Here is a 13535-nt window from a genome sequence, read left to right on the forward strand (position 1 = left end):
TGCTTATGTGACGATTCTGGTCTATCCTTTCAATAATTTCATTGACTTTAGCAACGACAGGTCGACCAGAACGAGATGCATCTTTCACATCAAAATTTTCAGAACGGAATCGAGCGAACCATCGTTATGCTACACGAACTGATTCAGCATCGTCACCGTAAACTTCACAAATTTCATTTGTGGCTTGCGTGGCATTTTTCCCTTTTTTATAGAAAATTTCACAATATTGCAAATTCCTTCACTTTTTCACACATCTTTGAACAGCTATAACTTTTTGCCCACGGCTCCAAATTCTGTTTTGTTTTGATTAAAAGATACATCAAATGTCCCTTAAAATAATGTGGTATGATATGACATAATGTGATTTATAACGGTCGAGATAGACGGCTCGAAACACATCTATTGCCAACATACGAAAAGACTTATTACCCAATCTAATATATATCAATGAATCCCCAATCAATATGATTTTCCAAGGATTTTTGGTTTGGATGTCTCCATATCGTATAGATTTGTTGGTAAGTAAATGTATATACTACATTCACTTGCCAAGTGGGATTTAAATGTACTGTAGGTGCGAAGTGTAGAGCACCTGCCTGGCAGAAGGTGTGGAATGTTGCCGCTTATACTGGGCTCATAGGGGCTAGGAAAGAGCGCATTAGTGGTGCGTGTGTGTGTGGGTGAGAGGGAGGGGGAGAGAGAGAGAGAGAGAGAGAGAGAGAGAGAGAGAGAGAGAGAGAGAGAGAGAGAGAGAGAGTTGTGTGCCGCGCTTTAAAGATTATTTATTTACCTGATCATTTTATCAATTTCAGATAGCAGTTCAGCAAACGCATTGCAAGCGCGTGTAATTTTTGACTTGTGATAATCGTGTTAGTTATCGGTGTCAAACGCACTCACGGGTGAATACAACCTTAAAACATTTACACCGCCTAACCGCGGTTGCAGCGATAGTAGATTTTCTTCGTTCACCATTCCGGGAAAAATAGAAAAAAGTGTGGTTCCGCCACCGGTGGTTGGGTTGCGGAGTGTATATCCCACTACTGGTGCTTCGCCAACCTTCAAAACGGAAGATCTCAGGCAAACGGGGACAGAGTCTCGCGCCACGGGGAGGGAAAATTTAATCCCCCCCGCTAGCCGACGCTGGGTCCCTCCATCTCTGAGACCGCATCATGGACTCACAGAAGAAGCCAGAATTGATTCGATTTTCCGAAAAGTAAGTATCATACCATAACACTCCCGGCGGGCAAATTCCAAAAAAATGCCCGATTTTGTATGGGAATTGTCCACGGGGCTTATGCATGTTTCCGCTGCTACAGTGATAGACATTCGTATAGCCGCAGGTAGTTTTTTCGAGTTTTTTTCTCGTTTCTCTCAAACTAGCCGATCTTTTTTCATTTGGAATAATACAAAAGGTTTATTTTATCGTTGTTTACAACACATATTGACGAAAAACGAGTAGGACTTGTTTTCGAGAAAATGTGAGAAAATTTTCAAATTTCACATGGACATTCGTATAGCCGCACCTTATGAAAAACATATTTTTCAAATAGTTTTTACGGAGCAATCTGCAAGTTGGTATTTTTTATTACTGCCTACATTTCTAACAAATCCAAAACTATAATTTGCCATGGGTTCCGATAAGATTTAATGGGTTTGCTATTCAATTTAAGTGTAACAGTCGTCAATGACCTGACTTAAACTTGAAATATTTTTATTATACCGATTTTTTTAAGAAATCAATCCAAATAAAAACCAAAACGCTTTTTTATGTAATGGCAATAAGAAATGCATACTACACACTTGGATAAAGTGATATTTTTGTCTCCAAACCATGCATTCAATTGTTGGTGAAAATTAATTGATATGTTATTGTCCTGTAATAAAAGGCTTCAATCCCCGATAGATGAATAAAAATGTCTTGCAAAGGCTCTGTTTACATCCCTGAATACATTTGAGTTGAAATTTAAAAAATGGAAAGCTGTACGTGATAAGAAAGTTACAGCAAACATCAAACCGTCACCAACGATTTTTTTGCTTTGACTTTCGATGTGGTATGGTGGGTCACTCATGGTTCAAATCCTGCTAATATCGGCTCTATCTATCCAAATTATCAAGAAATTACTTATTCGCTTTGAAAAGAACTTCATTTTGCTTTTATTTTACCTACGTTACCAAATTTAGGGTAAATGAGCCGGTGCTCGTTTTGGGCATTAATCAACTTTAGCTTTGCTTTGAATTTTCTCCCAATTTTATGATTTGTTTATGATCCGTTATGTATAAAATACGTCTGGTTATTACTGGTCCATCCATAGTTCCTTTAAATTGCCCAAAAGGTTGCCAATTTCTGGCTGATTCATGCTAAAACTGACTTTTTGTCCCTTAGGAAACTATTTTCATCGTTTTCGATAGAGGCTTAGGTGCTTATTCTGTAACTTTCGATTACGATGGCCTCAGGCGTTCAATGATTCATGCGAATTTCGAAACGTTTCGAAAACAATAAACAATTCAAAATGACAGTTTGAAGTAAAAAAACTGTTAATTAACTTGTTTTTTTCGGTATTAAAATGACTTAACCTTTGTAATAATAGTATACGATTAGCAGAAAGAAATTATTGATGCACAATCAGGACGCTATAACTGTTTTTCAGATGCTCGATGCTCGATGTAAACGGAACGCCAGCTGTCGACCACAAAAATGCACTCGACATGCAGGCGATCGTGAACACCAAATGAACACAAAATGAACCAAATGAATCGATCGCCTGAGGCCATCGTAATCGAAAGTTACAGAATAAGCACCTTAACCATCCTTTTGGATATTTTCCGTAGGAAATTATGGATGGATTTCTTATACCTACCGATAATTGAAACAACAGAGCGATTAGATTTGCAGTTTATCAAAAATAGCTTGATTTTTTGTCATTTTTTATTTATTTGTCAGTTACCCTGGGCGCATTATTTAAAAAAAAATTAAAAGCCAGGGTGTTATCAAAAAGAGCATTTCTAAAGCTTAAAATAATCTAGAATAGTTCTACTATTGAACGAAAAATACAACCATTAAATACGTGTTAACGAATTTTGCGGAGTATGTTTTTTCTTTCACTGCGGCTATACGAATGTCCATTTTAAAACAGCTGCAATCTAACGATTACTCACATTTTGACACATAGCACTCACAATTACCCACGTATCTAAACCAAATTTTACATGTATACTAGTCACATGTGTAGTAACACAATAAAAGTTTGATACCGTCAAAAAATGCATCCGTTTGTAATTGATTGCCGTTTTACTCCTGAGCCTCTAGGTGCGGCTATACGAATGTCTACCACCGTATACACCATATTGCATTGTAGTTAAATGGCTGGCTAAAAATTTTGTCTTGACTCATGATGCGATGCTCTTGTTCGCAGGTTCGCGGTATTCTAAATAAACTTACACCAGAAAAATTCCAGAAGCTTAGCGACGAGCTGCTGAAATTAGACCTTAACTCGTCAAAAATTCTCAATGGAGTTATCCTACTGATTTTCGATAAAGCCTTGGATGAACCGAAATACTCGTCTATGTACGCACAACTGTGCAAACGCATCGAAAAAGAACTAGAAACCGATATCGATAAGAACAAATCGGGGACATTTTTACAAATTTTGCTCAACGTCTGTCGCGATAAGTTTGAAAATCGCGTACAGTATAGTGAGAAGATCATTAACTCGGAAAGCACTCTTACCGATGATTTGGAGGAAAAGAAAAATGTTGCAAAACAGAAAATATTGGGCAATGTTAAGTTTATCGGCGAGTTGTACAAGTTGGATATGTTGGCCGAGCCACATCTGCACAAAATGCTCCGCTCCTTGTTCACAAACAAGTCCAGCTCGACGACGGAAAAAAATTGTGAGGACATGGAATGTTTGGCCCAACTTATTCGTACATGCGGAAAAAATTTGGATACAGAGCTGGGAAAACAGCTGATGGATCAATACTTCGATCGGATGGAACAGTATTCAAATTCGTCAAAGTTTCCACCACGCATCAGGTTTATGCTGCGTGATCTTATTGAATTGCGCAAAAACAACTGGACCCCTCGGAAAGTGGCTCTAGTAGAGGGGCCAGCACCCATACAGGAGTTGAACCATGATGATGACGTTCTTCCACCGTCGTTAAATCACCTGCGAAACCGGGACCGAGATTATCGCAATAACGATCGTAGCGAGCAGCGCGATTGGATCAGCAAATTTTCACTGAATCTACAGCACATGAACGAAGGATTCAATTTGATGAGTGTATCCAGTCCTTCAACGTTGCTACCTTCCAGGTAAATTCGCGTGTCATATAGTTGGTTACATTTATAAATAGATGACGAATATGGAGATTGATTACCCCGTTGACACAGAACATTTACCCGCTCCTGTTAATGCTTTACAGGAGCGCGCGTCATACAAATTCTCTCCTGTTAAACATTAACAGGAGCGAATTCCTGCTTTCCTAACTCGACTCGAATTCGCTCCTGTTAATGTCTATTTCAACGGGGTATACACATCTATGCTTGTATTTATATATTATATAATGATTGCTATCACTTTTTCACAGTTATAATCATTCTTCAAATGGTTACGCAAGTCGTGATCATCGAGATAACGGTGGTGGTGGAAGCAACTATCGGATTCACAATAATCGCAATAATCAGAACAACTACAACAATAATCGCTATAATAAACATAACCACCACCATCATCAAGGCGCGAGTGGAAACGGTGGTAACGGTAGTTTAAACAATGGGCCAAGTGCAAATTCACCCTATGGAAACATGAACATGATGAACAATAAGGATCTGGCTCCGCGATTCAAACGGAATCTGATGACTCCCCCGCAGAACTCAGTCGAAGAGCTCCAGATGCGGCCAACACCTAATAGCCTCCTTTTCAAGGCGAATATGAACGTAAAGACGCATCTGCCAATATCCTCTTCTGTGGGAGGAAATACTGTCGGTGGTTCGGTCAACAAGTTAAACTTCAATACTCAGTCTCTAAGCGAGTATCCTTCGCCACATATGGGCCGCACTTTACTGAGCGAACAGCGCAATGCAGGTCAAAACAGTGGACCTTCTGCAACCAACGGTAATTTGATTGGTAGTGGCACAGGTCTAATGAACTTTATTGGTCCACAAAGGAACTCATTAGGTGCTTCTGGAGGGGCGCCAAGTACAATGATTGACGATAGTATTTTTATTTCTGGAGAATCAATTGATGGAGTCAAAAACAATCCATCTATACCTAATCACTGCAACAGTGTAACTCACCCAGGAGGTCCTCGCGGAATAATTCAACATAAACAACAAAGCAATTCTCTCCAACATCAATTGCCAAATCACTACAATAACCAGCAACAATGTTGTCAAAATCATGGCCATGGCAACAGGGGTGTGACAACAAAAATAAAAGAATCCCTAGACTCCAGTATGGATGGAAATAAGAATGCCTACATAATTAAAAATTATAACCATCAACAAACAGTCCTTCTGGAAGAGGATACGACTCGACCGCTGAGCCAAGACAGCATCGCATTACATACATCTCCCAATCCTTTAGCAACGCAGGCAAAACCCATGAAAGAACAAGTAATCGTTAGTAAATCAAGTTCATCTGAGAATAAGGCGGAGAAGAAAATCAAACGAGAGAAAGGACCAGGCAAAGAAGAGTACATGAAACGTGTAGTAACGTTTGTCAATGATGTTATGGTTGCAAATATAGAGCAACAGATTGAGGAAGAAAAACTGCTACATCAATTTGGTAAAACACAGGAGGAAGTTCGTAGTTCCGATGCAGAAGAAACTAAAACATTGGTAAAAAAAGTTTTGGTGGAGGTTGTAGATAAGACGAAACATCTAGAGTCTTCCTGCATCGACGCCATATCTGGATTTATCAATGAACGAACCAACAATGCTCGAAATGGATCGAATGCTACCACTGACGTCATCAACAGTACTACAGAATGTTGTGCACACTCAGAAAAGGAAATCGAAAATAACGAAACAAGTACGGCCATGAGTATGGACGCTACAGAATATGTTGAAAATGAAAAAAAGACGGACCTTGATTTAATATCAAATATAGAAATTGATAACGAACCAATCCGGAAGGTTGTCACCGATATAAAAAAAGAAGAAACCTGCTCCGCCAATGGTGAAATTCCTGCATCGGCAATTATTAGATATGAAATGGAACATATAGCTTCTTCCACACTAGACTACGCTAAAGAACAGAATCTAACATTAATGAAAAAGTTGATACGTGAATTTTCCGATCTAAAGATACCAGAAAAGTGTATGCGCGATGCCGTTATTAAAATATTGAACGAAGTACTAGACCGTAGTGATGCTTATCAGGCGAAAACGGTCGAGTTCCTCCATTCGTTAAAAAATGAAGCGAAATTATCTAGCGCTGCCTCGTTAGAATCGTTCCGAGCTATCATCAACGGAATGAGCGAAAAGGAGAAAACAATCCCAAAAATTACCACCATCGTAGCGTCACTGTTGGCTCGAGGCGTAGCTGTTGATCTATGCCAGTTGAGAAACATTGCCAGCTATGTGGATAATGGACAACATTATCCGCTTTTCTTGCTGGTATTGCAACAATTGCATAAACAGCTTGGTCGCACTGCTCTTTTGGAGTTATTCCGCAATAGTGATGTGGACCTCATGTCTAGCCTGCCGGAAAGCGACCGTAGTAAGGACCGCATGGCAGAAATATTAGAGGATCGTAATCTAAGCTTCTTATATCCGTTACTTCGCGTGCAATCTGAACTTTGGAAGCAAATTCAAGCAGACTCCAATCCTCAACAGTTCTATAAATGGATCAAAGAAAATGTCGAGCCTGGTTGTTATGCAGACTCAGGGTTTATCACAGCAGTCATGACAGTGCTTTTGAAATACATTGGCCAGGTATGTCAATTATTACTGTCGGAATGGTATTTTTTCAAGCTTAAATGGTTTTGACTTTCGTTTCATCACAGGAAACTGATAAACTAACGGAAGATAAGAAGCGTGTAGAGAAAGAGAAGGAAATATTAGCCAAGTACTGCCCTGTGTTAAATGCTTTCTTGAATGGGTACTATGATCGACAACTAACTGCAATCTATGCAATCCAAGTTTATTGGTTCAATATTGGATATCCGAAAGGTAACATCTTGTGGACAAGTGACATTGGATTGAGCAAACAAACGACCGTTAAATCTCGTGAAATCTAAAAGTTCTTATTGATTTTTTCTCGTCATTTTTAGGTGTTTTACTAAGATGGTTCCAAGAGATGTACGAGTTGAGTGTAATCGAGGAAGATGCTTTTTTGCAGTACAAAGAAGATGTAAACGACATCTATCCTGGGAAAGGAAAAGCATTATTTCAAGTCAATCAGTGGCTTACATGGCTAGCTGAGGCTGAAGATGAAGATGATGAAGAGGAGGATTAGAGTGCAGATGGAGAAATCGCAGCAACAGGCATGAAATGTTATCTCATATCGAAAGCGATATCTTATATAGCCAGCGAAATATAATGATATAGATATGAAGATGAGATTGCTTATACTTTTTTTCAGATATCTTAATCAATTCTAATTTCCATAAATCCAAAATGTGATTGGTTTTTGTTTTTTCTTCTAGGAAACAATAAACAGTTCTATTGTTTTCCATTTAGTTTCCATAGTTACAAAGACAAGGAATTGCACGATAAATTAGGGACTGATGTAGGTCAACATTTGTTTGCTTATAGTTTCTCGTTTTATTGTATGTTCAAGCTGAACTATCTGGTTAATATGGCCCATGATATGAATTCTTCCTCGTCATCTTCTTTTGCGCAACTCCTAGATAATTGTGTTAACTAGAAAACTTACATATATAGTCATTTTTATACATATATTCTCATACACCATTTAACGGAATAAACGCACTCAGTAGTCATATGCTTGCTGTACTTATATCTCAAAAGCATACGAAATCTGCGGAGTTATTTTGAATGCTTTGGTTTCACTCGCTCCGTGAAGAAATGATTTTTAAGATACTAATAAAATCAAATTAAAAGTAAAATAATTTGGAAAATTCCTCGGAGACCGAAACCTCGAATGGAACCTTTTTTTAAACAGTGAAGTAGATAAAAAAGTAAATTAAAGCGAGGAATTTAGGTGAACTTTTTCAATTATAACTAAAAATCTACGGTAGGATTCACCATGCTTTCATTTGCGTCTTAAAATTTTGAACCTACGAAAACAGAAATATGATGGATCTACCGTGCGCGAATCTTCCGTTTTGCATATCGAGCGTGTGTATCTGGCCTTAGCTTATTTCAAATGTATCAGTGTCGTAGAAAAAGAAAAATACATGTTATAAATGATACTCAAACCTTTATTGAATTTACAACACGTTATTGACTTGAAAAGAACAAATGTATTTATATACTGACCCAATTTTTTGGGCTTTGAAGCACTTTGGTTAAAGCTGCCTCTTCTGTTCCTTCCTCAGGTATGTTCATGTATTCCCATCTCTTAAATCAATAGAAAGCACAAAAAAATTAAGTCTCGATAAACAACCACAATCTCTGTTTCCATTATGTTTACTTACCGCAGTTAGTGGTAAAGACATGAGAATGCTTTCAAACCGCGCCCCTGGAGTATGAAGGCCGAATTTTGTTCCGCGATCGTAAATTAGATTAAACTCTACATATCGACCACGGCGCAAAAGCTGCCACTGCCTTTGTTGATCTCCATATGCGTCATTCTTATGCCGTCGAACTAACGGCAGATATGAGGGTATGACCGAATGAGCACAAGAAGATACAAAATCAAAAACTTTGTCAGCGTTTGGAGCATCTAAATCATCAAAGAAGATACCGCCCACGCCTCGGCTTTCATTTCGATGGGGAATGAAGAAGTATTTGTCGCACCACTCTTTATATTTTGGATAGTACGATGGATCGTACAGATCACATACCTCTTTCAATGTTTTATGAAAATGTTTTGCATCGGTCTCGTTCAGATAGTAGGGTGTAAGATCAGTGCCACCACCAAACCACCATTGTTTCTGCCCCTTAGAATCAGTCACTTCGAAATAGCGATAGTTGAAGTGTATAGTTGGAACCATAGGATTACGAGGATGGATTACGGAGCTTACTCCGATAGCAAAGAAAGGCAACTCCCCTTCAGCCAATTGCTTGCCACGAGATCGCATCTGCTGAACGGCCCCTTTAGGTAGGTTACCGTGTACCACGGAAATATTTACCCCGGCTTTTTCGAAAATGTCGCCGTCTTGCAATACGCAAGTAATGCCGCCACCTCCTTCCTTACGTTCCCATCGATCTACAACGAACTGTTTTCCAAATGATTCTTCAGCCTCCAGTGCGCGACAGAAATCATGCTGGATTTTCATGACTAATTCTTCCATGCGATATTTCATTTCATTACGATGCGTATTCAAAATACTCCGATCGGTGATTGGCTCTGCCATGTATTGTGACACATAAGAGAATTTGTTCAAAGAGGAACCTGCCATATGAACATTGTTGTTATCCAGTTTATAATATGCTATGAGGCCAATACCACCAGCACAGATACTGCCACCTAGCAACCTACAAGTAAAAAGAGGCATCAGATCAAGACGTTTTATTCGAAAGCTTATCAACGAACACCTCTCTATACCTTATCACCGAACATGACCACGTAGGACGACCCGAATTGCTTCCATTGCGGGAATGCAATTTTCGAACCAGAAGCCGGTTACAATTTTTGCGCAACAGCTGACAAAACATGACTTGAATAGTTCAATCAATTTTAACTACACAATCATGCGATAGTTTCGATGCACTTTTACTTTGAACCGTTGCAAGCAAACTGATTAAATTAAAGTATTTATTGTACATATGCTCAGTTGTATGATAATGACGGAAATACCTTAAGGCTCTGGCAGACTGGTTGCGGTACGTGCGGTACGTGCGGTACATGCGGCAGTTGCGGACGCCTTTCGGCTTGTCAAACACGATATCCAACGCGATTGTTCAGATGTGCTTGTGTTGCGGCACGAGCGGCACTTGCGGTAACTGCGGCGAATCTGTACAAAATCACAACAGTGCCGCAACTGCCGCTCGTGCCGCATTCAAATGGTGTGTGGAGTAGCTATCAAAACGAAGTTATGGTGTAATATTTGAATAATGGTGTAACTATTTCGGTTACTTTTGTGGTTTTCAATGAAACTATACATAAATTGAAGGAATATTAAGCATTTTTTGGCTGAAAAATGAAAGTAATTATTTTAAGTTAAAGCCTGAACCACACTGGTTGCGGTACGTGCGGTACGTGCGGCACTTGCGGCAGTTGCGGACGCCTTTCGGCTTGTCAAACACGGTATCCAACGCGGTTGTTCAGATGTGCTTGTGTTGCGGCACGTGCGGCACGAGCGGCACGAGCGGCACTTGCGGTACGTGCGGCGAATCTGTACAAAATCACAACTCCGCCGCAACTGCCGCAAGTGCCGCATCCAAAAGGTGTGTGGAGTAACTTTCAAAACAAAGTTGTGGTGTAATAGTTGAATAATGGTGTAACTATTTCGGTTACTTTTCTGGTTTTCAATTAAATTATACATAAATTGAAGGAATATTAAGCGTTTTTTGGCTGAAAAATGAAAGAAATTATTTTAAGATGAGACATCGATCGATATATTGGTTTGGTGGTCATATTTACACCCATGATATACCTATATAAGTTGCGTTTCTCGCTTCACAGGCTTTTAGATCATTTTTTTTATTATTACTTGTTATTTCAACAATGATTGAACAAACTGAGCAGCATTAAAAGTGAAAAATGTGTTAAATGTCCTACAAAACAAATTTAATATCAGTTTTTCCTTAAACTATTTACTCATTTCATTGCCTAGAGGCTATATGCCTTCAGAAGAAAAGGTTTTTTGTTATTTTAACCGAGTAAGAGCAGCAAAAGAAGCGAAGGAAATACACTGTATCCATAACACCTTTGCTAGGTTTGCTTGATGCGGTGGTGACCAGTCTGAACGTGCATCTGCCGCAAGTGCCGCACGTACCGCACGTACCGCACGTACCGCAACCAGTGTGGTTCAGGCTTAAGACATTCGATCGATGCAAAAGCGATATATTGGTTTGTTGGTCATATTTAGGTGCTTATTCTGTAACTTTCGATTACGATGGCCTCAGGCGTTCAATGATTCATGCGAATTTCGAAACGTTTCGAAAACAATAAACAATTCAAAATGACAGTTTGAAGTAAAAAAACTGTTAATTAACTTGTTTTTTTCGGTATAAAAACGACTTAACCTTTGTAATAATAGTATACGATTAGCAGAAAGAAATTATTGATGCACAATCAGGACGCTAAAACTGTTTTTCAGATGCTCGATGCTCGATGTAAACAGAACGCCAGTTGTCGACCACAAAAATGCACTCGACATGCAGGCGATCGTGAACACCAAATGAACACAAAATGAACCAAATGAATCGAACGCCTGAGGCCATCGTAATCGAAAGTTACAGAATAAGCACCTTAATATATTAATGTTGCGTTTCTCGCTTCACAGGCTTGGAGAATATTTTTTTGTTATTACTTGTTATTTCAACAATGATTGAACAAACTGTGCAGCATGAAAAGTGAAAAATGTGTTACAAATTCCAAGAAAACAAATGTAATATCAGTTTTTCCTTAAACTATTTACTCATTTCATTGCCTAGAGGCTATATTCTGTCAGAAGAAAACGATTTTTTATTATTTTAACCCCGTAAGATCAGCAAAAGAAGCGAAGGAAAGACACTGTAACATAACACCTTTGTTTGCTTTGCTTGATGCGGTGGTGACCAGTCTGAACGTGCAACTGCCGCAAGTACCGCACGTACCGCAACCAGTCTGCCAGAGCTTTAAAGGCTCTCTGCGGATGATGCTCGCTGGAAGCGGAGCCCCACGGATCCGCGGCCAACAGCCCCACGGATCCCCGTAAGTGATCGATCACTCGCTCGTTTGGTGAAAACAGTGAGTATGAATTATTTAAACGAGCAAAAGCGATACTACATATGACAAAATCATTGAACATTTCCGGATATCCTTCGTATCACCAAACGCTTTCTGTCGATTTGGTAAACATGTATTTGACAGCTGCTGAAGTCCAATATGGCGGCGAGTGAAGTGCTATGACTTCACCTGTTATAGTTAAAACACTTTGATGTGGGCCAAAGTGTTTTAACTATGGGCCCGATTATGGATTACGACCCGACTCAACTCGTCCGCTACTCGTCGCTCGTCTCGCGCAGACGAGTGCGCTTAAAACCGTATTATACAATGCGAGTGGTGCATTCAATACCCCCATGACAGACTTTTTGTCAAGCAGTCGATTTTTTTCTTTCGAGTACATGCTATCTCTTTCACTCCCACGGATTGTTTTGATGCTGTCTCACCACTCGATCACTCACGAGCGCTGCGTAAAGGACACGGCGAACGAAAGAGGAAGGTGAAAATTTCTGCTAAGGCCTGGATCCAACATGGCGTCAGTTGAAAACGAGGCGCAAGAGGCAGGATGTGCTGCGCTCGTGCATCCGAAAATTTTGAAGAAAAAAGCTAGTTTTGCTGTGAATTTGTATCATTCGTTTGTGCTACGGAGCTTCTAAACCCGTGGACATTGTTTGTGGGCATGCGCGACAACGGAAAATGGTAGGAAATTGAAAAATATTTTGTTGATCAAATCTGATCATGATCAATCATGTTGTCTTTTTTCGGCAGCGTCCTGGCATCAATCAGCGTCGGACAGGCAGCGAAGCAGAGGAGTGTTGTGCGAAGTGTTTTGCGAGGCAGAGTGTCCGATTCAAAGGTGGAAATAAAATTGGTGAAAATGAAATTATGCTTTTGCGTGCTTCATATTGATCCGAAATATCATAGGGGGCGGGGCTACTGGGCACAGGGGTACGGTAGGATGACACACACACCATCGCAAAAATGCGTGGAAAATGGCACCAATACATGCGCAAAAGCCCTGTAAACAGCAGCAAGATTTCTACCCTGTTAGCGCCCTGTTAGTCTCTTAACAGGGCAATTTGAGTGGCGGTGAGCGATTTCTGTCACACGGGTAACCACCATTAGATTTTGACAGATTTCCTGATTTTGAGCCGAGTTCAATCCGGCTTTTGTTTCAATAAAATCCTTGTTAAAATTGCATTAAAGTGCTTAAAAGTGAAGATGTGACAAATTACTGATTATCATAAGCGAAAATAGTGGATTATTTCAATGATATTACAAACTTTTGGCCTGCTCCAAATCAAAACAAACTCGTCCACTTTGACAGCTCGGACGAGGGCCTTCGGGTCCTCGACAGCGACGAGATGGCTCGTCTCGCGCTCGTTTTCGGCGATACAGAACTTTGCATCGACGAGTCGACTCGCCCAAAAACTACCCGACTCGTTTTCTATAATCGTGCCCTATAACAGGTCATATAACAGGAAGTCATGCCCTATAACAGGAAGTCATAGCACTTCACTCGCCGCCATATTG

The 13535-nt window shown here is 39.9% G+C and overlaps 2 protein-coding genes and 1 long non-coding RNA gene across 5 annotated transcripts; 2 read left to right on the plus strand and 1 right to left on the minus strand.

Moving 5' to 3' along the window:
* The first annotated feature begins 880 nt into the window (after positions 1-880).
* Positions 881-7947, plus strand: LOC126575815 (transcription factor mef2A-like). The gene is made up of 5 exons (XM_050236727.1): positions 881-1213; positions 3414-4312; positions 4588-6937; positions 7009-7174; positions 7276-7947. The coding sequence occupies exons 2-5, from the start codon at positions 3564-3566 to the stop codon at positions 7458-7460; spliced, it is 3450 nt and encodes a 1149-aa protein (XP_050092684.1). The 5' UTR covers positions 881-1213; positions 3414-3563; the 3' UTR covers positions 7461-7947.
* Positions 7948-8367: 420 nt separating this feature from the next.
* On the minus strand, positions 8368-9939 carry LOC126575884 (oxygen-dependent coproporphyrinogen-III oxidase). Of its 3 annotated transcripts, none has more exons than XM_050236882.1 (3): positions 9678-9934; positions 8605-9607; positions 8368-8527 (listed from the first exon to the last, which is right to left on the minus strand). In XM_050236882.1, the coding sequence occupies exons 1-3, from the start codon at positions 9785-9787 to the stop codon at positions 8435-8437; spliced, it is 1206 nt and encodes a 401-aa protein (XP_050092839.1). In that variant the 5' UTR covers positions 9788-9934; the 3' UTR covers positions 8368-8434. The 3 variants fall into 3 exon arrangements, with proteins under 3 accessions (XP_050092839.1, XP_050092841.1, XP_050092840.1); XM_050236884.1 differs by lacking the exon at positions 8368-8527 and having other exon boundaries at positions 8647-8774; positions 9262-9607; positions 9678-9939; XM_050236883.1 differs by lacking the exon at positions 8368-8527 and having other exon boundaries at positions 8654-8774; positions 8974-9607; positions 9678-9937.
* A 1812-nt stretch (positions 9940-11751) lies between these two features.
* Positions 11752-12827, plus strand: LOC126575936 (uncharacterized). The gene is made up of 3 exons (XR_007608286.1): positions 11752-11990; positions 12479-12701; positions 12771-12827. It is a non-coding gene; the product is annotated as an uncharacterized LOC126575936 (long non-coding RNA).
* The last annotated feature ends 708 nt before the right edge of the window (positions 12828-13535 follow it).

Source organism: Anopheles aquasalis, chromosome 3 (assembly GCF_943734665.1).
Source record: "Anopheles aquasalis chromosome 3, idAnoAquaMG_Q_19, whole genome shotgun sequence".
NCBI classification, from domain to species: domain Eukaryota; kingdom Metazoa; phylum Arthropoda; class Insecta; order Diptera; family Culicidae; genus Anopheles; species Anopheles aquasalis.

Coding starts and splice junctions, on each gene's coding strand:
- LOC126575815 (XM_050236727.1), top strand. CDS start 3,564: ATGTACGCACAACTGTGCAAACGCATCGAAAAAGAACTAGAAACCGAT. Junction 6,938..7,008: donor TTTTGAAATACATTGGCCAG/GTATGTCAATTA, acceptor GTTTCATCACAG/GAAACTGATAAACTAACGGA. Junction 7,175..7,275: donor CAATATTGGATATCCGAAAG/GTAACATCTTGT, acceptor CGTCATTTTTAG/GTGTTTTACTAAGATGGTTC.
- LOC126575884 (XM_050236882.1), bottom strand. CDS start 9,787: ATGTTTTGTCAGCTGTTGCGCAAAAATTGTAACCGGCTTCTGGTTCGA. Junction 9,608..9,677: donor TGGTCATGTTCGGTGATAAG/GTATAGAGAGGT, acceptor TTTTACTTGTAG/GTTGCTAGGTGGCAGTATCT. Junction 8,528..8,604: donor TGTCTTTACCACTAACTGCG/GTAAGTAAACAT, acceptor TATTGATTTAAG/AGATGGGAATACATGAACAT.